The sequence below is a fragment of the Ursus americanus genome, chromosome 6 (genome assembly GCF_024610735.1).
Source record: "Ursus americanus isolate L20-20 chromosome 6, mUrsAme1.1.p, whole genome shotgun sequence".
Taxonomy (NCBI): domain Eukaryota; kingdom Metazoa; phylum Chordata; class Mammalia; order Carnivora; family Ursidae; genus Ursus; species Ursus americanus.
In genome coordinates, this window is record NC_142132.1 from 74,898,557 (window position 1) to 74,924,249 (window position 25,693).

The 25,693-nt window shown below is 35.8% G+C and overlaps 1 protein-coding gene across 1 annotated transcript in view; it reads left to right on the forward strand.

Moving 5' to 3' along the window:
* Positions 1 to 25,693, forward strand: part of PCDH15 (protocadherin related 15) — a 1,630,853-nt gene that overhangs the window by 1,136,386 nt on the left and 468,774 nt on the right. The window contains exons 8-9 of the mRNA XM_087863140.1: positions 18,796 to 18,915; positions 25,023 to 25,133. Of these exons, the coding sequence (XP_087719266.1) occupies positions 18,796 to 18,915; positions 25,023 to 25,133 (231 nt within the window). The remainder of the gene's footprint in view (positions 1 to 18,795; positions 18,916 to 25,022; positions 25,134 to 25,693) is intronic.

The following is a 25,693-nucleotide window of genomic DNA, read 5'->3' on the forward strand; positions in this document are numbered from 1 at the left end:
AAGGGAAGAGAAAGCAGGAAATATGATGCAGAAGAGGAGATCAAAGAAGATTGCGTGTGACAAAGACTTGGCCCCCTGTGCTGGCTTTGAGGATGGATAGAGGCATGAATACATTCTACCAGTGGAGAAGGAAGCCATGCTAAGCGCCAGCAGGGGATCAAGTCCATATGCCCTACAGTGGCAAAAATAATGAAGTCCTGTCAATAACCTGAATGAGCCTGGAAGTGAATCCATTCCTAGACTCTCCAGAAGGGAATCCAGGCCTGAGGACACTTGGTTTTTTAGGTTGGTGAGACTCTCTGTCTTCTGACTGATCTGTGAGGTAATTAAAATATACAAAATAACTTAGACAAAAATAATTCAAGACACTACATTCATAACAGTTTGTTAGGGAACAGAAGTACACAATGTAAAACCTCTTATTAACTGACAACATGAGTAGGGAAACTTAACAGTAAGGAAATAGATTTGCGTAGTGAGATTAGAAAATTCAACCTGGTGGATTCTTAGGGAAGGAAGACTGCACACAACAGCTGCAGAACACATTCCTTTCAAGCACATGGAACACTTACAAGATTTTTACCAAATGTGAGGCTATAGGGGAGGTGTCACCATATTCCATATGACTGAAATTACAGAGTATGTTTTCTAATCACCATGCAGCTAAACTTAAAATTAATAAAAACAACAGAAAGAAACTAGAAATTTCTCATATTATTTAGAAAATGATGCATAAAGCTCTATTTATTCACAAATGGTACTACTGTATATGTAGACACCAACAATATTTACATATAAATTATTGCCTTTAAAAATGAGCTTAACAAGTTTGCTGGGGACAAGGTCAATATTTTTTAAAGTCTTTTTTTTTTTTTTTTATAAACAAGCTACAGACAAAATGAATTTTAACAAGAATACCTTGTTCATAGGACCTACCAAAATGTAGTTTCAATTACATCTATTTATTTTATTTTATTTTTTCACTGATTTTTTTTAATTTTTTATTATGTTATGTTATCAGTAGGAGAAGGAAGGGAAGAATGAAGGGGGGGTAAATAGAAGGGGGAATGAACCACATCTATTTATTCAAAACTAAATTCAGCTTTTTATTTAAAGGAAATATAGTCCCATGTGTTGGTAAAGTTACAGGGTGACCACAAATTTCAGACATTGTTGGTGGATGAGTAAGTTGGCCCAACTGTTTGGAGATCTGTTTATAGTTCCTAGAAAAAGTGAACAGGTAAATATGCTATGACTCAGCAATTCTGCTTTGTTGTATATACCCCAAGGTAAATTATTACATATGCCCACCAAAACATATGTACAAGAAGATTTATTGACTTTTTCCATTATTTGAAAACTGGAAACAACCCAGATGTCCAACCATGCTAGATTTGGTTTATCATTTATCTTTATTTTTTTAAATTTATTTATTTATTTTAGATAGAGAGAGTGCACACATGGGACTGTAGAGCAGAGAGAGATTCTTCAAGCAGATTCCCCTCTGAGTGCAGAGCCCCACATGGGGCTCGATCCCATGACCTTGAGATCATGACCTGAGCCAAAACCAAGAGCCAGGCACTTAACCCGCTGAGCCACCGAGGCGCCCCATCATTTATTTAAAAAATATATATACTTTTTCTGTGCTTCAGTTTTCTCTCCTTAAAAATGGGAATGAAAAGAATACCTACCTTGTAGGGTAGGTATGAATACATGCACTAAATTTTAAAACAGAAAAAGAAATTCACGGATTTTAGAATATAACATGTTACCTGTATATTTTGTAACTGTTTCTTTCTTCCTTTTTTTTAAAAAATATTTTTATTTATTTATTTGTGAGAGAGAGAGCACAAGCACAAGCAGGGGGAGTGGCAGGCAGAGCAGGCAGAGGGAGAAGCAGGCTCCCTGCTGAGCAAGGAGCCCAATGCAGCGCTCGATCTCAGGACCTTGAGATCAGGACTGGAGCTGAAGGCAGATGCTTAATCATCTGAGCTACCCAGACATCCCTTTATAACTATTTCAAGAGACAGTCTGAAATGGATTATCTTTATAGGACTTATTTAAACCTGATATAATGTATGTATTTATTTGTTTCCTGTGTATCTGCCAAATTAGAATGGGATCCCTAGGATAGCCAGTGTTTTGTTTTGTCGGTTGAGTTGAACAGTGCCTGGCACATTGTAGGGGTTCTGTACATCGACTTATCAATGAGTCATGAATGGTACAGTCATGAAACAGGAAAGTATTATTAAACATATGTGTTCACTTGTCCCTGAGATAAAGATGAGCTAGAGAGTAAGAATTTGTTTTGAGTTAAATTTACAAAGAAATGCATTTGTGATAAAGTTTTTAAAGAAACAAAAAAAGGCTTTCCGGATTATTGTGACAAATTACTTAAATTACACAATGATGACAACAAAAGAAATACATTTTTTTTTTGACTTGGTAAATATGAGCTATGAGAATTATAGTTCTTTTTACATAGCCCTTGGGGGAAAATACATATTTATGTGAATTACTGCTCTTTTAAAATAACTATAGGGGAAATTAATGTATTTATTTAGATATGACTATTATACCACTTGAGAATCTTTACCCTACTTTTCATGTCCCAGAAAAACTAAAGTCGTATTGATTAAGTAATATTAATGATTCCCCTTTGACCAAATGTACTTTTTTTCCCTCTAAAAGATTTTCCTGCATGCACAGCTTGTGAAGCTCAATGCCAAGGGTCCCGAGAGCATCATGTCAATTTAATAAATTTGTGTTTGATCAAGTTCTTTCAGTTATTAATAATAGGAACCTTTAAAGGATGTTCCATAAATCTAAATTTAAAATGTCATTTATAATTTAGGAAGATGAAGGTTTGCAGTTGAAATTACCTTGGGTTTAAGGAACAATCAGGTTATTTCATAATTATTGACATTACTAGTACATCGTAAATCACATCCTGGTTAATAGCTTAAATGTCTATAAAGTTTAAATTTATAATAATTCTAGTATTTTTTTACTTTTGTATTATTAAGTGTACTCATTCAAAAAATAACTTCACCCCAAATATATTTTAAATTTATTCTTGTCCAGAAATTATGGGCAGTAAGATTTCTACGCAGATCTCCTTGCCAGGTCAGTGGCATCGTTTCTCCTGACACTGAGTGGAATAAGGACGGGTTACAGTGATAATGGTAGATTCATTCTACCATTCTACCAGATAATTCATGACAATTGTCATTTATTAAGTATAGTTATTAATACTAAATGTTTTCTATTAAGCATCTCAAATGAGACCTCTGCGCCGACACACAGATGCACATCATGTGTGTGTGCTGCAGAAAGTATAGAACCAGAGGGCCATGTATTCACTTGTCTAAGACCTCACTGCTAGTTAGTGGCAGCTCTAAGCCAGAAACCAAGGCAGGCTGACTCCACAACTGAGTGCTTGGTCACCGCACTGTACAGACGTATGAGGCAGGAGAATGGTAAAACTCAGATATGTCAAGAGAGCAACATGCAATTTTGAAAATTTGTATTCCTTCCCCACGTCTTAAAATAAGGTTTTCAGAAAGAGTAAGGCGTATGTAAGACCAATAATATGAATAGTACTAATACTAATTGGAAAAACGTTGCACTTGCTTGTTGGGTCTAAAGTATCCACTTGGTCCATAGTTCAGTAAAATAATGGCGTGCTAGCAGAATGGTTTTTTTGTTTGTTTTTGTTTTGTTTTGAGGATTTTATTTGTTTGAGAGAGAGACAGTGGGGGAAGGAGCAGAGGGAGAGGGACAAGCAGACTCCATGCTGAGCATGGAGCCCGATGTGGGGCTCGATTCCAGGACTCCAAGATCATGACCTGAGCTGAAAGCAGGCGCTTAACTGACTGAGCCACGCAGGTGCCCTGTTAGTTGAATGTTAAGGGAACGAAGCACAGCCTTTTGAGTGGCCACAACCTAGGTGGTGATTTCAGGACAGCTGCTTCCTATCCGCATATTCACAAAAAGCTGAGTAATTCCTAATAGGTTTGATTTCCTCCATGGAAGAAATAGTAGCGTATTTGGGATAGTTCTTGAAGATTAAAGAATAAGGAGAATATAGAGTGAAGCCTACAGTTCTAGGGACATTCTGTGTGCGCGTGGAGTGGTGGGAATGGTGGTCATGGCGACCTTGCGCCTTATATCCTGCACTCCCACATGCGTGCAGTCACGCTTCCCCAAATTTAATTCTCAAAGAAAAATACACCTGAGTATTTTCAGTATGAAACATTTGTTTTGGCTGAAATGTTTTATTAAATTGTATTTTTATTTTTACCACCTTTCTTAGGTTAATAATTATATACCTTATACCCATTCTAGCACTTATATTTCTTAAACTATGGGGAAAATAGGATAATTTAAAAAAGAGAGAAAGACTAAATCCCATGTAACATTGAGACTAATAAATATAGTTTTAAACTTTGTTTTATTCACAGATGAGCATTTCCTTATGAGATATTTTTCAACTTCAAATCAACAAAGATTCTCTTTTTCATTCTGTTCAAACTTTGTGAGATTAATAACCTTGAAAACTCCCTTTAATGCATCATGAGGGGACACTGTAAAATACCTTATTTATTTTTTTAAAGATTTTGTTTGTTCACTTTAGAGATAGAGAAAGCACAGAGCAGGGAAGGAGCAGAGGGAGAGGGACAAGCAGACTCTGTGCTGAATGTGGAGCCCAACTTGGGGCTTGATCTCAAGACCCTGAGATCATGACCTGAGCTGAAATCAACAGTCAGACACGTAACCGACTGAGCCACCCAGGTACCCTGTAAAATACCTTGTTTATGACTAATAACTAGAAAATAAAAATTATAGGATGGTGGTGATATAACATCAGAGTTGGACTATAAGTAAATTATATATATATATATATATATATATATATATATATATATATATATATATATAGTACTTTTTCTGTAGAATGCCTATGAGTTCAGGAAGAATTATAAAAAGTAACATGATGACAAGCATATCAAGACCATCTTGCCCAACTACATGTATGATAGGTAATATACCATAGAGGGTATTTTATATTAGCTGGTATCATATGCTGGTTTAATTAGGATTTTATTTTATTTTATTAAAATATTATTTATTAATATTATAACATTAATAATTAAGAAAATATTGTTTATTTTATTTTACATTAAATGCCATTATACTTATTTCTCCTTACATTTCAACAATACCTGTTAGCCTAATGTGCTCATTAATTTTTTAAATTGGATTCTAAAGTGTTTTATGTAGTTAAGATTTAAGTTAATGATTGAAAACATTTTAATGATCATACCAATCAGCAGGAACTAGAAGGTGAAGTCAGCCACATTAAACCATAGAAAGTATGAGAATCTCTCACTCTCTTTTATTTCTTTTTCCCTCTCTAGTCTATCTTACTTAATGTTTTGGCTGAGAATTAGTTCAAATTTATACTATATATTAAATTTAATGTAATTGGGGTGCGTGGATGGCTCAGTCGGTTAAGCATCTGACTCTCAATTTCGTCTCAGGTCATGATCTTGGTGTCAGAAGATCAAGCCCCACATCTGGCTCGCACTGGGCGTGGAGGCTGCTAGAGATTCTCTCTCTTTCTCTCCCTCTGCCCCTCCCCTCCATGCTCCGCCTTTCTCTCTGAAATACATGAATAAATCTTTAAAAACTAATGTAACATAAATGAACAAAGCTCTATTATTTTAATAATATTTTCTCATAATAAATGATCTGCTCAGGTCTTGGATTTTGTTATAATGAAAGTGATTATGGAAATGGCCCATTTTATCATCGTATTTTCTATTATTTACTTAAAAAATATCAGAACTCTTCAGACCTAAATAACTATTTTAGTAGAAGTAATAGGATACCATATAACCCATATCCAATTTCCCCTCTTGTTAACAGATTTTATTAGTACTGTACATTTTTAAACAACTAATGAACCAACAGTGAAATGTTATTATTAACTCAAATCTATATTTTATTTGGATTTCCTTAGTTTTTACATAATGTCCTTATTTTTGTTCCAGGACCCAATCTAGGATACCATATTACTTTTTAGGTATTGTATCTCTTTAGTCCTCTCTAGACTGTGGCAATTTTTTTTCTTTTATTGTTTTTGATCACCTTGACAGTTGTGAGGAGTACTGATCAAATAATCTTTCTTTCTAGTAGATAGATAGAGATATATATGTGTGTATATATACCATATAATCATATGCATAATATATATTGTATATCATATATAGATCTATAGACCCACATTTAATTTTCCCAATAAAGTCATTATGGGTCAAAGACTCTATCTAGGATCAAACATTGCATTTAGTTGCTATGTCTTTGTAGTCTCAATCTTAGGTCCTTAGTATTCCCTTTCCTTTAATGACCTTAATAATTTTCCGGAGTGGGGCAGTTTATAGCATATTTCCCAATTTGCATTTACCTGATATTTCTTCATGATTATAAATTTTGTTCAGGAATACCACAACAGTAATATGTGTTTTTCATAGCACACAATAAGAAAGACACACAATATCAATGTGTCCCATTACTGGTAATGGTAGCCTCTTCAATGGTACCCAACATTTTTACTAGTGATTTGTGAAGCATTGATTTGTTGAAAAACCTTGGGTGAAAATGCAAATCACCGTGGTTGGATATATTTTCTTTCTTCTTCTCTTTGCCCCTTGAGCATTTATTAAGTGCTTTTTCAGGCATGAAGCAATAAACTAGCAATGAAGTTTTGATCATGAATGAAGAGGTTAGCATACTAAAAAGGCAAATTCGGGAATTTATGAAATAATTTGCTTGCTGAGAATCTACCTATTGTCAATGGCAATAGTAATTTAATATCACTTTTCTAAAATGCAGACACTAGCTTAGTTTAATTTCTTTGTCTTTCTGTAAATATCTCAAAACTATTTTTCCTTACAGTGAAACATAATTTATCTTTGATGGAATACCTCATCCAAATTGCATCATTTCAGATTATCTGTGTATCTTGAGTTCTGGTATATGCCACATTATATTTATTTCCTCTTTCATTTCCCTTTTTCTCAAACGCTTATTAATAGCAGATTATGAAATTTCTGAAATAATATATTTCCCAGTGCCTGGGAATTTACACTTTGAAGTCAGACGATCTGGGTTGCAGTAGAATTATGACATGATTCCTCAACTATAAAATAAGTATAACAACAAAAATAATGTTTCAAATTTGCATTAAAGGATTAAAAGAGGTAATACATTTGAAGTACTTAGTACAGGTTATGGCCCTCTTTTCTTGTGAGTCAACTTTGCTTTGGAACTATGCTTTAGACATAGTTACATATTTGAAAATCAAAGTGTCTTCACAAATTAAATGCAAAATGCAAGTTTGTGAACTGGCGGTAATTTGCGGAACAGCACTGACAAAATCAGCTTTTCCTCACAATGGTGAAATAACATGATCTCAGAATCTATTCAGTTTGAGTGTTCACTTTCCTGATCAAATTCTTCTTTTTGTGCTATTCTTCCATATTTCATCATGGAAATCTCCTTTCATGAATCATCTCCTTTCATGAATACATGCATTTTCAGACATCTGTTCTTATCAGTCATTTCAGTAGATCTAAGAGCACAGACGGCATCCATGATGAAGCATAACAGAGTTCATCTACAGTTAAGAATTTTTAACACATTTTATATGTGTTTTCTTTACAATTGCTAAAACAATAAGGTAATTTTTAAGTTAAATATATATTTATATATATATTAGAAAATATAAATATAAATAGAAAGTTAAATATATATTTATATATATTAGAAAATATAAATTTATATAAATATTAGAAAATATAAATATATATATTAGAAAATATAAATTTATATATATTAGAACATATAAATTAGAATATATAAATTTATATATATTAGAAAATATAAATTTATATATTTATATAAATATATAAATATAAATATATATTTATATATATTAGAAAATATAAATATAAATTTATATATATATTAGAAAACATAAATTAGAAAAAAATTACATGAAGCATAACAGAGTTCATCTACAGTTAAGAATTTTTAACACATTTTATATGTGTTTTCTTTACAATTGCTAAGTACAATAAGGTAATTTTTAAGTTAAATATATATTTATATATATATTAGAAAATATAAATTTATATAAATTAGAAAATATATTTATATATATTAGAAAATATAAATTTATAAATATATGTGTTTTCTTTACAATTGTTAAGTACAATAAGGTAATTTTTAAGTTAAATATATATTTATATATATATTAGAAAATATAAAATATATGTATGTGTGTGTGTGTGCATCACATATATGAAATGTCCATGGTATTAGAAACTTGATAAATATCTTCAAGGAATAAAAATCACTGGATCTTCAGAGCCATACTCTTTCATAGAATTTCTTTGAGAGACAGCACAAGCAGGTAATCTATAGCACAGAAAAGCTTCCAAAGAAAGAAGCCCCAGTTCCTTTCACATATCCTTGTTTTCCTCCTTGAGGGTACTAGGCACATTCTCTCTGGGAAGCAGGAGACTGGTAAGAGAGGAAAAAGGAGGTGGAGATTAACAGACAGGAAAGAAGCACATAAAAATATATTTTCTACATTAAACATGTAAATGGGAATCAATTTTTCAGTTGTTTTAAAAGATTCAAGTATTCAACAAATTTCAAATTTAGTAAGCTCTTATATATAAATATATATACACATATATATACACATTCTCTCGTATTTGTGTATATATGCACACATATATATTCAATTTAAGCATAGTTTTTCTTTAGATTTTAGTAAAGATGAGTAAACTACTTATCACTCTAATAATAATAATCCTCTTATTTTGAAGATACTTATCTACCAGAATTTACCTTCAATAATTTCTTCAGAAGTGACTTTCTAGCTTTCATAATTAAAATAAGGAATCGAGATTTTACACACAGGTGCAAAAGCTATTATATTAGATAGAATATGAAGAATATATGTATGTTTTTCTTATTTTTTCTCTGATTTGTATAAATCCCTGAAAGATAACATCCACTAAATTTGAATTCAGGAATGTGTGTTATTTGCAATTCTAGAAAGTTTTAAGATAAACTAGATAAACTTCATGTAGACATTTGATTTGGATAAATGGTTGAATAAAACAAATATTCTATTAATGAGTTGGTATAAAACCGTCATAATGGACACAGAAAAAATGATTATAATAAGCTCTCAATAAATGACCATAGACTCAGAGATCATGTAATTTAATCATTGTGAGAAAAAACTGAAGTCTCCAACAACGTGAACCTGTGTGCAAATCCATCACTCTACTTCATTTGTGGAGACTGTCTTCATTTTCAAATGTATCACTATCCCTAAAGCGTATTTCCAAGGCAGAGATGACTTGTAAGAAAGATCATACAATTACTTTATCTAAGGAGGAAGTTAAAGGCTGAATAGTAGCCAAAGAATGAATGGCTTCTAATTTGGAAAGGTTCCTATGATGGAAGAGAATCTTCACACCATCCAGCGTAATTGAGAAGACCGTGACAATACGTGTAGGGACAAGAAGATACTAACTAGTCATTTTAAAATAGGACTGCTTTCAAGGACTCTATAAATTCAAGAACGGGAATTTCTAACACTCTGCACAGATGACTATGGAAACACTACAGGTGATCTTCAAAGGATCAAGAAGCTGGGGGGCGCCTGGGTGGCTCAGTCTGTTAAACGTCTGCCTTCAGCTCAGATCATGAACTCAGGGTCCTGGGATCGAGTCCAGCATCAGTCTCCTTGCTCATCGGGAAGTCTGATTCTCCCTCTGCTTGCTGCTACCCCCGCTTGTGTTCTCTCTCTCTGTCAAATAAATAAATTAAATCTTTTAAAAAAAATAAAGGATCATGAAGTAGGATCAGAGCATCCAAAGATTGTACATCCCGTGTTGCAGACAAATCAGCAGCCCTTCCAGAGTGCTACCCGGGAGGGGTACAGACCTGGTGAGTTAGAACCTGAGACTGAGCCTCACCTCTGCAAAATCAGCCTGCAGTGCTCCAACCCCTGGGCAAAACCTGGTATTTTCTCTATTATTAATTTTAGCCAGTTTGGTGGGCATCCAGTAATGTGCCATTGGCATTTTAATTAGGACGTCCTGATACCGAGTGAAAGTCAGCACTCTTTATGTGTTTGTTGGCCACTAGCTTAGGCTCTTTTTTGTGAATTTCCTATTCAAGAGTCTGTCATTTTCTTGTTATGTTGTAGAGGTTCTCTATATATTCTGAACATAATTTCCTTGTCGAATATACATATTGAACGTGTCTCCACCAGTCTTGTTGTTTATAGCTTTACTTCCTTGTTAGTGATAATGGATAAGAGTTTTTATTTTTAGTGTAGTCCAATTTTTCAATGTTTTCATGGTTTTTGCTCTGTATGTCTTATCTAATAAGTCTTTACTGATTGTTATATCTTGAAGATATGATCTTGTTTTCTTAGGTTTATCTTATATTTTACATTTTTTATTTCGATTTTTATTTAAATTCGAGTTAGTTAACATATATGGTAAAATTGGCTTGAGGTGTAGAATTTAGTGATTCATGATTTACATTTTTATCGAGATACAGTTGACATATGATATTATACTAGTTTCAGGTATACAATGCAATGATTCAGTATATGTGTATATTTAAAATGATCACCACAGTAAGTCTAGTGGACATTCAATCAACACACATACTAAGCTTTTTTGTGTGTGATGAGAACTTTTAAAATCTACTATCTCAGCAACTTTCAAACATATAATAATATGGTATTATTAACTATAGTCACTATGCTATACTTTACATTCCCAGGACTTTTTTTTTTTTTTTTAAGATTTTATTTATTTATTTAACAGAGAGAGACAGTGAGAGAGGGAACACAGCAGGGGGAGTGGGAGAGGGAGAAGCAGGCTTCCTGCCGAACGGGGTGCCCGATGTGGGGCTCGATCCCAGGACTCTGGGATCATGACCTGAGCCAAAGGCAGACGCTTAACAGCTGAGCCACCCAGACGCCCCAACATTCCCAGGACTTATTTATCTTATAACTGGAGGTTTGTATCTTTTGTACCTTTTGACCACCTTCAGCCAGAGGGTGTGAAAACACACACACCCCATTCCTGCCTAGCCACCAATCTCTTCTCTGTACCTATGAATTTGTTGGGGTTTTTTTTTTTTTTTTGAAGATTTTTGTTTATTTATTTGTTTTAGATTCCAAATATAAGTAAGATTACATGGTATTTGTCTTTGGCTTATTTCATTTAATGTAATTCCTTCAAGGTCCATCCATGTTGTAGCAAATGGCAGGATTTCCTTCTTTTCTGCGGCTGAGTGATGCGAGTGCGCACTCTCTCTCTCTCTCTCTCTCTCTCTATATATATATATATATACACACACACACACACACAGAGATATATATGCACACACATATTATATATAATGAAATATATATATTACTCCATTGTATGTGTATATATGTATATATACATACATACCATATTTTCTTTATCCATTTATCCATTAATATATTGACACTTAGGTTTTCACATGTCTTGGCTGTTGTAAATAAGGCTGCAATGAACATGGAAGAGCATTTATGTTTTCGATTTAGTGCTTTCATTCCCTTTGGATAAATACACCAAAGTGGAATTACTGAATCATATGGTAATTCTATCTCTAATATTTTGTGGAACCTCCATACTGTTTTGCACAGTGGCTGCACCAATTGACCTTCCCACCAACAGTGCACAAGGCCACCTGGAATTTAGTTTTATGTAGGTTATGAAGTAGGAATTGGTAACATTTTTTTTTCATGTGGACTTTTAATTAACACAGCACCATTTATTGAAAAGATTGTTGAATTCACATACACTGTTGTGTTGTCTTTTTCTATAAATGAGGTAACTATCTATGGGAATTGTTTTTGGACTCAGTAGCCATCCCACTGGTATATTTGTTTATTCTCAAGCCAATACTGCAATGTCTCAATTTCTGTAGATTTATATTGAAGTCAGGGAACTGGAAAGTGTAAGTCTTCCAACTTAGTTCTTCTTTAAGACTGTCTTTCAATTCTTGACCCCATGAAGTCTCATGTAAATTTTAGAATCAGCTTATAAATCTCCACATCTTTTGATAAAATTATAAAGAATTGACATCTTTATGTTATGATAAAGCCAATTTTTTGATAAAGCTTATATTTCCACTTATTTAGTTCTTTAATAAACAATCAAAATATAGATCTAAAATGTTTCTCATAAGTGCTTTAATCCAATTTTTACATTCACAGGCAGGAAACAATTTCAGAGGAGCAGGGATCATTGAGCTAAGTGGAGCCAGAGATGAGACTCGATCCTGTCTCCGTTTCTGGTCGATTGAGTCTTTGAGCCACGCTCCTAATGAATTACTAGTGTTGTCACATACAGCCCATCTTCATGATTCACTGATTCTGTAATTGTGAATTTGCCTACTTGCTCAAATTTATTTATAAGCCCAAATTCAATACTTGCCAAACTTCCATGGTCATTCACAGACATGTGCAGAGGGATGAAAAATCTGAGTCACCCCCATACACAGTTCTAACTCAGGCCAAACTCAATGATACTCTGCCATCTTGTTTCACGTCTCCTACTGTAAACAAATGTCCCTTTTTCTGCAGTCTAATCAGCCCCACTTTGTTTACATCTTTGTACTTTGTGCCAGTGATTTTGCTGTTTAAAATGTCCCCCAAGTGTAGCGCTGCAGGGCTGTTTAGCCTTCCTAAGCATATGTCCCTTACGGAGAGAATATATGTTTTAGGTAAGTTTCATTCAAGCGTGAGTTATGGTGCTGTTGGCTGTAAGCTAAATGGTAGTGAATCAAAAACACATATAAATAAGGTGTCTTTAAACAGAAGCATACATAAAACAAGGTTATATATTGATTGGTTGATGAAAATGTTGTGACGAGGCTGGGGGGAACCTAAGCTTGTGTTCCGCCTAGCGGTGGGTAACCCCAAATTCCTCTGGAAGCCATGGTTCAGTATTTATTAAGTCAGTGTTCATGGTGACATTATAGAACATAATTACCATGGATAATGAGAAGCAATTGTATTTATATGAAGCCATGGATACAAAGCTTCTGTGGGGAAATATTGCAAGGAAGCTTGTAAGTGAGGACGTCTTCTCCTTTTGGAGCATTGTTCATAATTTTTCAGTTAGCTTCAGTGACCATGGATCACAGGATACATAGTTCACTGAGAACTGTTCATTTTTTACATTCACATTCTAATTTGTCTTCTGCATCTTCTTGAAATATTGAATTTTCTTGCTTTGATTTTCTTTAACTTTTCCATTTGCATGTATCTATGCATTTTCTGTATTTCCCAATAGCTGTATAAAATCCTTGTGGAAAGAGACATGAACTAAATAAGTAAGTGGCACCCTCAGGCAGCTGACCACCCTGATAATCATCCTGTGCATTAGAACACCCTTCAGAAAACCAAATTTATATTTCTAAGGCTTGCTGAAATATTAAAGAACACAGAACATGGCCATCTGCATGGCAGATGTGCCCTGGAAACTGTGAATAATAATGTATAGAGCAACACAGCTTTAAAATAAACAGCCTGACTCTCACCTCTACATCGTATTCAGAAATTCACGAAGCACCACTGTGCCCCGCCTCCAGTACTGAGAATAAGTCATGGTGACATGTATGTATTTATATTTACGCAGTGTGTGTGTGCGCACACACACATGCTTGTGTACATACATATGTGCATACTTCCGTTGGGTGTATGTATAATGAAAATGAATGAAATCTATTTTTTAACACCATTTTGCGTGTTCCAACTCCCTTTTGCTTGTTTGCATCTAGTATAGGTCATTTCATTGGGACCTTTTTAGTCTCTCCAGAACTTCCATATAAAGATAAAATGCTTTATATTCTTTTTTCTTAGCTATTTCTCTTGTATTAGCTTTACATCCCTAACCCTAGCCTGTGTCTGATAGATTACAGATAAATGTGTGCATCCCAATCGCTGACCCAGGTTAGTGCAGCATTTCACCGGTGTAAGTCTGCATGGGGATGTTTCCTCGTTCTGGTAGTGGAAACAAGTAGGAGCAATGTGTACTAAGATGTCTGGTCTAAACATACAACTATGGAAGAGAGCAGAGCTCACTCGTTTATACAGATGCTGAACTAATAATGAGGCATATTTCCTGAGTCCTTTGCTGTCAACAACTAAATACCACATCTTCAAAGTTGGAGGGAAAATCTTTACTCTAATTGTTAGTGAAATTGTAAAGAGACACAGCACCCAAATGAAATACAATGCTGAAATCTACTGCTGTTATAATAACGCTTTCCATTTAATTTTCAAGGACCTAAATTCTCCTCTTCATAAAGAGCTTAAAATCCTATTTAGAGATCATTTATGACTTTTATTATGATATCATTATAGAAATGATAAGATGGATTCTCTTTGTCTACGACGAGGCAATTATTTCTTTTATTTTTCATTCAAGGATATAAACTAATAGAATTGACTGTAGAATCATATTTCTACTCGTAATTTAAAGGAATAATAAAAATATATGTGGGCATGTAAATTCTATTGGGGGCAATTATTATGTGTGGCACCCAAAAAATAAGTTTAAATCCTAAAATGAGAGTGATTGAAATTGAAATACTTTTTGGAGTAACCTCTAATTACAGCCATGAACAAATGCACAGTAAGTCCTTTTATGTGTAACCCAACAACAGTCTATGTTGGGCTTTGTCACTAAGTGCATTTTTATGAAAGCAACCAAAAATATAACGTAGGGTTTGTTTTAAATGACTAGGTACTAAAAATTATACATCTTTATTAATGTGACTTTTAAATGTAAAAGAAAGATGTCGATGATGAAGAGGAAAAATATTAATTGACAATACTATATTGAGGCACCATAGCACTTTTATGTCACCTTTTATGAGTTTCAAAAACATCTGGCCAACTGGAGAAAAACATAGAGCTTTTTTGTGGTTAGGGTCTTTGGATTTGCAAATATCATATAGTGAGAAGTAAAATCCTTCAAATAATCTATTCCAACCAAATACTGTCATAAATATTTATTTTTAGAAACTTAATCTCTAGTAAGACTGGGAAACTTAAAAAACTGTGAGATTTAGAGACAATTATGCTTTATTTTCTCCTTGACTAAAAATAATTCTTTTCTTATAACAACTGCCATTTTATTACTTACCCAAATCATCAGGGAGGTTTCATTTGCATCTTGGATTTTGAGACTCAAAGGCAAGATTGTTTTTGTTTTTTTTTTTTTTTGCCTACATATATAAATAATACTTCAAACTTTACATCTAGTCAAATTGAATTTATATTATTAAAGCAGCATGTAGAAAACTGACAACTTGTCTACATAATTTAAAATTTCCAACAGAAAAATAATGTCACTGTGTAGTAATACTGCAGTTGAATGTTATACAAATGGTTACATGAAAAAGTGAGAGAATCGTAGGGTTTTCTCTTGTTCGTTTTACTTCTAAACAACTCTGATATGTCATCACAATTTAAGCCCCAATGTTTCATAATGTACAGGTGATGCACTACTGATTGTGTTGAAATGTTGCCTTCAATTAAAAAGCAAAACAAAACAAAACTTGCTAAGAAAGAAAAAAATTGGTTTTAGTAATAGTGAGTTGATATTAAAAAGTCTTTGTTATACCGTCTTGTCCTTTTAGGTGCACATTAAAGGGGCTGGCAGAATTGAGGAAATAGGGAGCACTGTGATCCTTTTCAGCAGTTTCTGCTCTTTACTCTAAAGCCCTTTCCCCCTGGCATCCAGCTCACTCACTGTCTGAGCATCTCCAGACCCTGGCATGTGCTCCCAGCTCTTCTGACCTCCTCTTCTTTCCCCTTAATACCTGTGTTCTGCCCTTGACTTCAGGACTTCAGGATCCCTCCCCACAATGAATCTAGTCCGGTAAGATATGCTGCCTCAGTGAGTAGATGGAAAGACATGGACACGTTGTTTTCAAAATCTTTCCACACCTACTGTTCAAGTTTTTCTGTTTCATTTTTTGTTTTGATTCTTTTTGACTTTTTAAATCAACCCACAGCACTGTTTTGGGGGTTTTTTTTTGGTTTGTTTGTTTGTTTGTTTTGTTTTGGTAACAAAAGTCTTTAAAAAAATACTTCGTGGGGTGGCTCAGTCGGTTAAGTGTCCGACTCTTGGTCTCAGCTCAGGTCCCGGGCTCCACACTGGCTGTAGAGCCTACTTTAAAAAAAAAGTACTTTGTAGGGTTTTTGGTTTTGCTTTATTTTAAGGTTATCAACAATTTTATTTTCACATGGGAGAAAGAGGGTAATTTGAAATCATATGTTAGGTGATGGATAGGTGATAATCATGTGCTTAGGAAATCCAGTGTGTATATTTTGAAGCAGATCCTTTTTTCCATTGCTACTTCTTTTTTAAACAGTATTTCCTAATTTTTAAATAAGCTTAGAGTTTGACTTGACTATGATGACCCCTTTTCTAAGAGTGCTGATGAAAGGAGATAGGAATACAAGGAGATCCAGCTTTGGCATTCTTACCACAAAAAATACTTTGTTTTATTAGTTATCTGGAAATAAATCATCATTCAATTTTAAAATTTCATGGGTAGTAAGGAGGGCACGTATCGCATGGTGCACTGGGTGTTATACGCAACTAATGAATCATCGCACTTTACATCAAAAAAATAAAAAATTAAAATTAAAAATTAAAAACAATATTAAAAAAATAAAATAAAATTTCATAATTTAAAAATCAAAGCAAGCTGCATAAAAATAGATGATTTTTTTCGGTAAGAAAGCACAGTATCTTTTGGAACTGGGATTATATTTTAAAAAATACAAAATGGTCAACTTAGAAGTCTTAGCAGTCTTTCAGTGACCTCACGTTTTCACCCAGGGTCCCCGTCCGTGGTGCCCTGGTGTTCTCATATGTGCTATTCAGACCATCTCCTCTCTCTTTGTGTTCTCTTTGACCTGCTGGAAGTCAAAGTTTGCCCTTTGGACCTGCCTGCCAGGAAGGCTGACTTTGTAAATACCCGCTACTTTGTATCGATGGCTTGTTTCTTTCATCATAATTGTACCTTTTTTTCCTAGATCAGGAGTTGCGAAGTACTGTGGTTGCTGTACCTCATGCATGTATTTTGTTTGGCCCATTTAATTCAGTTTAATTCTCTAAAATCTTTGGCCAACTTTAGAACTAAGGCATTTCTTGTAAAATTAGAATATTAGAAGACTATATTCCATGATAGCAAGAATTTGCTTTATAGAATATATGTGCTTCCTAGTTTGCCCCCGAGCACATCGGGCTCACTTCACTCATTTACTCATTATGTGGTGGATCCTTGTAGAGACTTGAATTTGTACCCACTGAAAACAGGAATAAATAAGACAACTTCTTTTCTTTTTCAATCTCTGAAACTATTTCTCCATGAAAGAATCCCATTTAAAAACTAACAAAACATATCTCTAAAAATAAGGAAAAAAAATGAAAAGCCGCTGCTCCATAGAGGCAGAGAGATTATGTTTATTGACAAAACTTTTTTTTTTTAAAGATTTTATTTATTTATTTGACAGAGATAGAGACAGCCAGTGAGAGAGGGAACACAAGCAGGGGGAGTGGGAGAGGAAGAAGCAGGCTCATAGCGGAGGAGCCTGATGTGGGGCTCGATCCCATAACGCCGGGATAACGCCAGGATCACGCCCTGAGCCGAAGGCAGACGCTTAACCGCTGTGCCACCCAGGCGCCCCTGACAAAACTTATTTATTCATGATTTCAATGCAGTGATTAAGGAAGAAAGGTACAAAATGCAAGCACAACAAAAGGATCCCTTATTCTGATGTGGAATAGAGAATGCTTTGTCGGGGATGATTTAGGAGAAGGTGATACTAATTAAGTGGAAATGTAACTAATAAGGAGGATTCCAGCTAAAGCTTGAGGACTAGAGGCTCTGGATGTAGGAAGACACGGTGCACAGAATGACCTGCAGGTCAGAGAAAATAACAGTGATTCTCTGGTGGAGAGCAACAGTGAATGAAGCTAGATACGCAGGCCAAATGCCAAATCATGGTCTTGTATGCCATATTAAGCTTTGTTGTTGTTTGAATCCCAAGGGAAAAGATCTGGCCATCTTGCCAACAACCTCCACTCAATGGCTTTCTGAGAGTGCAGAAACTCTGAGCTCTCTCCCTCCCCTGATACACAGAGCACTGCTGTCCCCTTCCTCAGACTTCCACTGGCACATCACGTCATTGATCTCTCCGACATGGTTTTTGATTTTAAAATAAAGATGCTAACTTCCCCATAAAATTTAAATTCTAGCTTGTCGATAACTTAATGCATCAAGGTTTTTTTTTTTTTTTTTTTTTTTTTTTTTTTAAGGAGGGACAACAGATGCATTCTCTCCACAGGGGCTAACATGCTAATGGTCATAAATTGGTCCAAATGTGCTTCACACTGAATTAGGGCCTTCTATTTTTTACCCAAAGTAAGGACCGTGATGTTGGAAATTTCAGCTTTTACAAGAACTCCTATGGAAGCTTTGCAAGTGTTCTTTAGAAACGTGTCAGGTCTGTGGCCGTGGGCAGCTGCCTGCTCTCCTTTGTGTAACAAAAGGCTGGGCTTGTGCTAGAAAACTTCTGTTATGCTGTTGATGGAATGAGGATTGACAGTTTTTATTTTATTTTATTTTCAGCTCACTCCAGTTGGCACCACGATATTTACAGGATTTTCAGGAGACAATGGAGCTACAGACATAGATGATGGACCAAATGGACAGATAGAATATGTTGTCCAATATAATCCAGATGATCCGGTATGTCAGTACCTACTTGCAATGTGACATCACTATGAGGAATAAAAATAGTGCCTACTCCAGCTGATCCTTACTATATTATCTTATTACTTAGCTCCTCAAACTACGTTAGTAGTCATTATGCTGTTAAAAATTATCTCAAAATTATAGTCTTTTAACTAGTTGTTATACTTTTAAAAAGCACTTTTAAAAACCTTTTGCTGGGTTTTGTAGGTAAAAAGTTGAAATTATTTATAGGTACAATATGCCATTTTCACCACATTCCCACTGTGCTTGTGGACCCTTCAGCATTCTAAGTAAATCAGCAGAGATGGTGTGACCAATGGGATGCATATGTTTTATGTATCATGCCAAGTAATACCACACTGCCGTCGTCTACCAGTGAAGCCTAAGGCAGAGAAGAGAGTAAAGCCTTTAGATGTAGACTTCTTTTTTTTTTTAAGATTTTATTTATTTATTTGAAGAGGGGGGAGCGAGCATGAGCAGAAGGAGAGGGAGAAGTAGACTCTCCGCTGAGCAGGGAGCCCAATGCGGGACTTGAGCCCAGGACCCCAAGATTATGACCTGAGCTGAAAGCGGACACTTCACCAACTGAGCCACCCAAGCACCCCATTTTTTTGTTTTAGCTTATTTATTTCTAATTAGACCATAAGATATCTACACTGTTTTTTAGGCCGTGAAATTATTACTCCCAGTATGTTACATTCCCTATCACACTGATAAGATCAAAATGGTTTTGTTGTATCCTGAGTGAGAAGCCCTGCATGCCACCCTTCTCTTCCTCTTTCCCCCAGAAAGCTCCTCAGGGTGCCATGGGTTCCCCAAAGCATCATTTTAAAATCACTTCTTAAATGAATTTTCTAAATGAATGCTTGTTCTGTATGTTTAATATAAGGAAAATAGAAAGTGGTAAAGCTAATATTGTGTCTTTACATTTAAATTATGTATTTGTTATATAAACTTTAAGCAAAGAAACAAAAGCACTGAGTTTGCAGAGACTAAGAATGGCCAATAGGACCTACCTCTCACATGCGGTGTGAGAACTAAGTGAATCGTGGACGTTCTCATCTTCTTCGGATGGATCAGTTCATGGGTAGAAGAGAAACGGGCTCACAGGGGCGGCTGGCCAGTGTGCATGGGGCCTCTGAGCCTCAGACTCAGGACTCTTTCCAGAGCAGACAGGCTGCACTCTTTCTCCCCTGTGTTCTAATAACACAGCTCAGTATTTATGGTAAAAGTTTCAAAACATTCAGAGAACAAAAATGAGAAAAAAAAAGAAAAGCTCCTGGGCATAGCAGATATTTTTGTTTGTTTTATGTGTCTTTTCCCCTAAGATGTGTGTCTCCATGTGCTTGTAGGTAGACGCAGTGGAAAAAAAAGACAGGGAAGTAAGAGGATGTGACAGAAAAAGACCATAAATAGGAAGGGTTGCACAAGAAATTGAGTGGAAAAAAATCAAAGGGGCAGAAGACAAAAGGACAAGAGAAACACTTTTCCTTAAAAGCAGAAACAGAGCTGACTGCACATTTCATTTCTAGACCGTTTGTCTTCCTTACTACTTATGTTTTTAAAAAAATTAATTGTACGTGTGCACCATGTTTCTAGCTTACATTTTGTGAAGGTCATTTCCTAATTTTTACCCTTTAAGCTGTAAAAATGAAACTTCCAGCAAGCATAGGACAGCCGGGCCATGTATTTTAGGGAAATATTTATTGCATTGCACTAAAAATCAACCTCTCCAAGGTTTAGATGTAGTGTGAGATAAAGCTGCATTACTTAGGAATGATATTTTAGACGTTCTGGGAGGCTGGAATTCCTTGTCACCTGTGCAGTAATGCGTTCTGAAGGCTTCCCCCTTTCAGGGACTTGTAGACTTGGCATGAAACATAATATGTACCTTTTACTGCCTATAGATTGGATAAGCCAATTGGCCATATGCAGTGCCCAAATTACAGAAAAAGAAAAATGGACTCTAGCAAGCCAGCACTACTCTGGAATAAATCAAGACATTCTCTGGGCATGGGCTTAATTCAATGAAGCAAAAGAATAAGACACTATGAGAGCACTTAACTTGGGGTTTATTGGGGGAGAAAGCATGAGCCCAGCCATATCCTTACAGAGAGAATGCATCTTTACCCATCATGAAAATTTAACGTAAACCTCAGTTACCTACTGAGGTTTGTACCTCCCACTGTTCAATTGCTCATAACTGCTTCTGTTAGTAGTGCCATAATATTCATCTACTGATTTCTTAATTTCAAAACAAAACTGTATGGATGACAAACATATTTAACCTGAAAATGTGGCCACGTCTGGCATTTGTAGCCACAATTATGGTTTCTTTCAAATGAGTCCCACAGTGTATGGAATAGAAAAATCGTAGAGTGGTCTGTCCACTTAAAAATCTCAGGATTTCTTGTTTGTTTTCCAACTGATGCTACATTATTCATTAACAGAAATCACAAATTAATGACCTCAAGTTTCATTTCACTCACAGACATTTTGTTTGGCCACAGATTAATTTAAAGAACGTATTTTTATTTATTTACTTGAGAGAGAGAGAGCACGAGCAGGAGAGGTAGAGGGAGAGGGAGAGAGAATCCAAAACAGACTCCACACTGAGCACAGAGCCCAACTCGGGGATCAATCCCAGGACTCCGAGATCATGACCTGAGCCAAAATCAACAGTCAGACACTTAACTAACTGAGCCACCCAGGCACCTGTGGCCACAAATTAATTTAAATCATTTTTGAGCCAATATCTAAAATCATGAAATTTCACATTCAGATTAGATTTCCCTTCTCTCTAAAGAAATAGAAATATGACAGCTCGGGTCCTGATTTCCAAATAAACCTGTCCAGTGTGTCCAGTGGTCTTTTTTCTTTTTTTCTTTTTTTCAGCTGGTATAATCCTCAGGTCTAAATTTTCCACATTTTTAGAGTTTGCCTATCTTTGCTGAGTTTTCCTGTGATCTCACTTGCAGTGAGCATATTATTTACATCTCTGAGCACAGACAGAGTTCAAATAGCTGCTCTAAAATCCTCCTCTGCTTTTCCTAACATTGGTCTTCCCTGATTTTCTCTCCTGAAAAGGAATCCCGTTGCCTGGTTCATCATGGGTCCAGTTGTTTTGAACTCCCTCCTGGATGTTGTGAAGGTTATGTTGTGGAGAGACTCTTATTTCTGTTATATTCCTCTGAGAAGATTTTTCCATGTGTTTGTTTTTAATGTACCAAACAACATTGTTGACTTACGTTAAAAACTCTTGAGTGCAGCTCAAATCTCAATTCCGTATACTTTCTTAGTGCACCTGTTCTAATCTGCCTCATGCAGGTGTGCTCTAGAGGTCACTTACGGAGTCGGACACAGCTTACATGTGGCATTTGTTCTCTCTCTTCCTATCTTTCTCCTTTCTAAGGCCCCTTCTCACCTTCCATCATCATTGGTTGTCTCAAAAATCTACCCCCTGACTCTCCAGGCCAGATCGACTTTCTATCAGAATTTTGACTGCCCCTCGAGGTGCTAGGTACTGTAAAACAGCAAGCTCACCCATTTCATCTCTTCTTTCAAGTGTGTGATATCTCCCAGAGTATGTCTGCTTTGGTTCTCTCTCTAAGGATGTCTGGTATTCTTTGTTTTTGTTTTTTTTTTGTTTTTTTTTTTTCATTTTGTCCAGAGTTTATAGATGTTGTTTGTGGAAAGACCAAGTCGAGTAAGAGATCATCAACCATATAGAAGCAGAACAATTAATTCCCAATCAGTTCCTTTCTTCAGTATATCTTTAGAAGACTAGTAGCCATACTTCTTTTTCCTTCTGAACCATTCTGGGCAGCAGCAACAATGATATAATCGTTTTGAAGTTTTAACAACAACAGAAGAACATCATTCATTTCATCGATGGCTGTGGATCTGCAGTGACGAGCTATCAGCTCGTTAGCCACTGGTACTAGTTTCTATCCAGAAACGCTGACATTTCAAATCTATATCAGGCTGTTTTCTCTCTAAGGAAAGGAGAATTGGAGAAACTATTGAAAAGTTGTCTATTCATCTCTGTATTTTAAAGAAGAGGGTAATTTTCCAATAACATATATGAGTATATCCTCATGTCTCTGTATTCCAAAATATCAGAGAAGTAAAATATACTATCACTTGAAATTATTATTTTGAGGACTCAGCAACTGTAGCAGGTATTGATTACCATTACTGTATGCCACCACTGATCCTTGAGACAAGTTTCAGGGGTTAGTGTGATGTGCTAGTTATCTATTACCATATAACAAACCACCACAAATTTAGTGTCTTAACACACACTGATTTTTGCAGCTTCTGTGACTTAGAGAGTCTAAACTCAGCTTGGCTCTCACAAGGTTGCAATATGGGTGTTGACCAGATTAGGTTCCCCTGTAGAGGCTCCACTAAGGAAGAATTTTCCTTCCAGCTAAACTGAGAGTCCTGTCACAATTCATTTCTTTATGATTTTAAGATAGAAGGCATTGGCTTCTTGCTGACTGTTGGCTAGAAGTTGCTCCCAGCTCTGAGAGACCACACTGAGTTCCTTTGCTGTATACCCCTGAGTTCTGCAAGGAGAGTGTCTAGACCCAGTCTAGACCACACTGAGTTCCTTTGCTGTATACCTCTGAGTACTGCAAGGAGAGTGTCTAGACCCAGTCTGTTTGCAAGATGGAGTCCATGACACAATGCAGCACAAGAGTGACAGTTCATTACCTATGCTGTATCCTATTGGTTAGAAGCAAGTCACAGCCCCTCCCACACTCAAGGGGGGGTTTTATACAAAGACATGAGATGTCTATCAGGAAGTGAGGATAGACAGGGCTCCCTCAGGAATCTGTCACACCTGCTATTATGTTCAACGTTACTGTCATCATTTTCGAATGTCATATAAACAGATCTACTGTGAAAAGTATTTTTTTAGGAAACTTACACAAAACAGAGGGGATGGAGTTTCTATTCTGGTCTTAATACAGGGTAAATCGAAGATGGTCACTTGTACTATCAGCATCTTTGTTCCGCTACCTGTATTTTCTTTATGATGTGGATGAACGTTTATACTAGATGTGGAACAGAGAAGAATCAGGCATTTGTACTATCCAAAATCATTAAATTTTAATTACCAATGTTGCAAACTCATCACTAAAACAAAGCAATTTTATTTAGCCCATGAGCAAAATCAGAATAGTTAAAATCGAGCTTTCTTTTTTTTCTTCTCTTTCCTTTTTTTTTTCCCTTCTCTTTTCTTTTGCCATCATTTTCATTGAATTTTATCTAAAATAAATAAAGAATGAGTTTAGGGATGAATAGCTGCTGAACTGATGACTACATTTAAAGCAAAGGCATTTGTGCTGGTTTCCAAAATGTTCTGGTTATTCCTCTCGAGAAATACCAGGAGTGCCCTTTTTTTTTTTTTTTGGTTGAAAGAGTGACCTGCTCTGGGTAATGACGTGAACTCACAGAACCAAGTACAAGACACCATCGCCTTCCTCCTCCCATTTCCCTCCCCTCTACCAATGTTGTAAAAGAATATTATATAGAAATCATAAACTGCAATGTTTGAACTCTTTGGTGATACAACAAATGGTGGTAGCAGAGAAGATTTCCAGGTACCTGAACTTTGATTTAGAAGTATCCCAGGGCTATTGATGGGGAACCCTAAAATATATGAAAAACTGCCACAAGAAACAAGTTTCCTGGTTATTATCAAATGACCCTGGTGAAACCCATTGATCATCATGCAAAGTTTTTAAAAAATGTTGAGAATATTGGGACACCTGGATAACTCAATCAGTTCAGTGTCAGACTCTTGGTTTCAGCTCATGTTATGATCTCTGGGTCCTGGGATGGAGCCCAGAGCTGGTTCTGTCTGCTGGAGATTCTCTCTCTCTTGCATGCGCACGCTCTCTCTCTCTCTCATAAATAAATACATCTTTAAAAAATGATGAGAGTATTAAATCTGAAGCTTACAGGCAATATTCTATTTTCAGATTATATGCATGTTCTCTGTAACTCTCAAAGGACTAAGTTGCAACACTGCATTCTCCAATTCATCTTATATTCGAAGGAGTTGATTCTGTATTTTTCCCTATTTGCAGATGTCCAATGACACCTTCGAAATTCCCCTCATGTTGACTGGAAACGTAGTGTTAAGGAAGAGGCTCAACTATGAAGATAAGACTCGGTACTTTGTCATCATCCAAGCTAATGTGAGTATTCAATTTCCCTAGCTTCCCTCTGGGCAACGTATGAAGTAAAGAACTTGCCAAAAATGTGTAAGTGCTCTCAGAGTCCTTGGTGTAATTTATGGCCTCAAAGGGTAGGCTGCCCACAACATAATTTATATATTATAATCTTCTCGATGGGGAATGGGATGGAATGGGACAGGAAGATTGTTTCTACTCACTATTTCCTTCCCTCTGAATCACTCGTGCCCACTCTTCAATAATTTGCCTTCAGCTCACACTGAAGTGTTTCTCAGTGTGATACACGGAACGTCAACAGCAGAATCACCTTGGGTGTATAGTAAACATGCAGATTCCTGGACCCAACCTCAGACCCTCTGAATAAAAATTTCAAAGGGTAGAAATGGAACACCTGCATTTTTATTAACTCCCCAGGGGGATTCCAGAGTACACTAAAGGAAGGGAAAAACTGTCCAGTTGGCAATCTTCTCCCCCATGGCTGCCATTTCTTGAATAGTTGCTCAGTAGGTGTCAGCTACTATGACCATAACCAGGATGTGTGCACAGCATGAACAGAACATCAG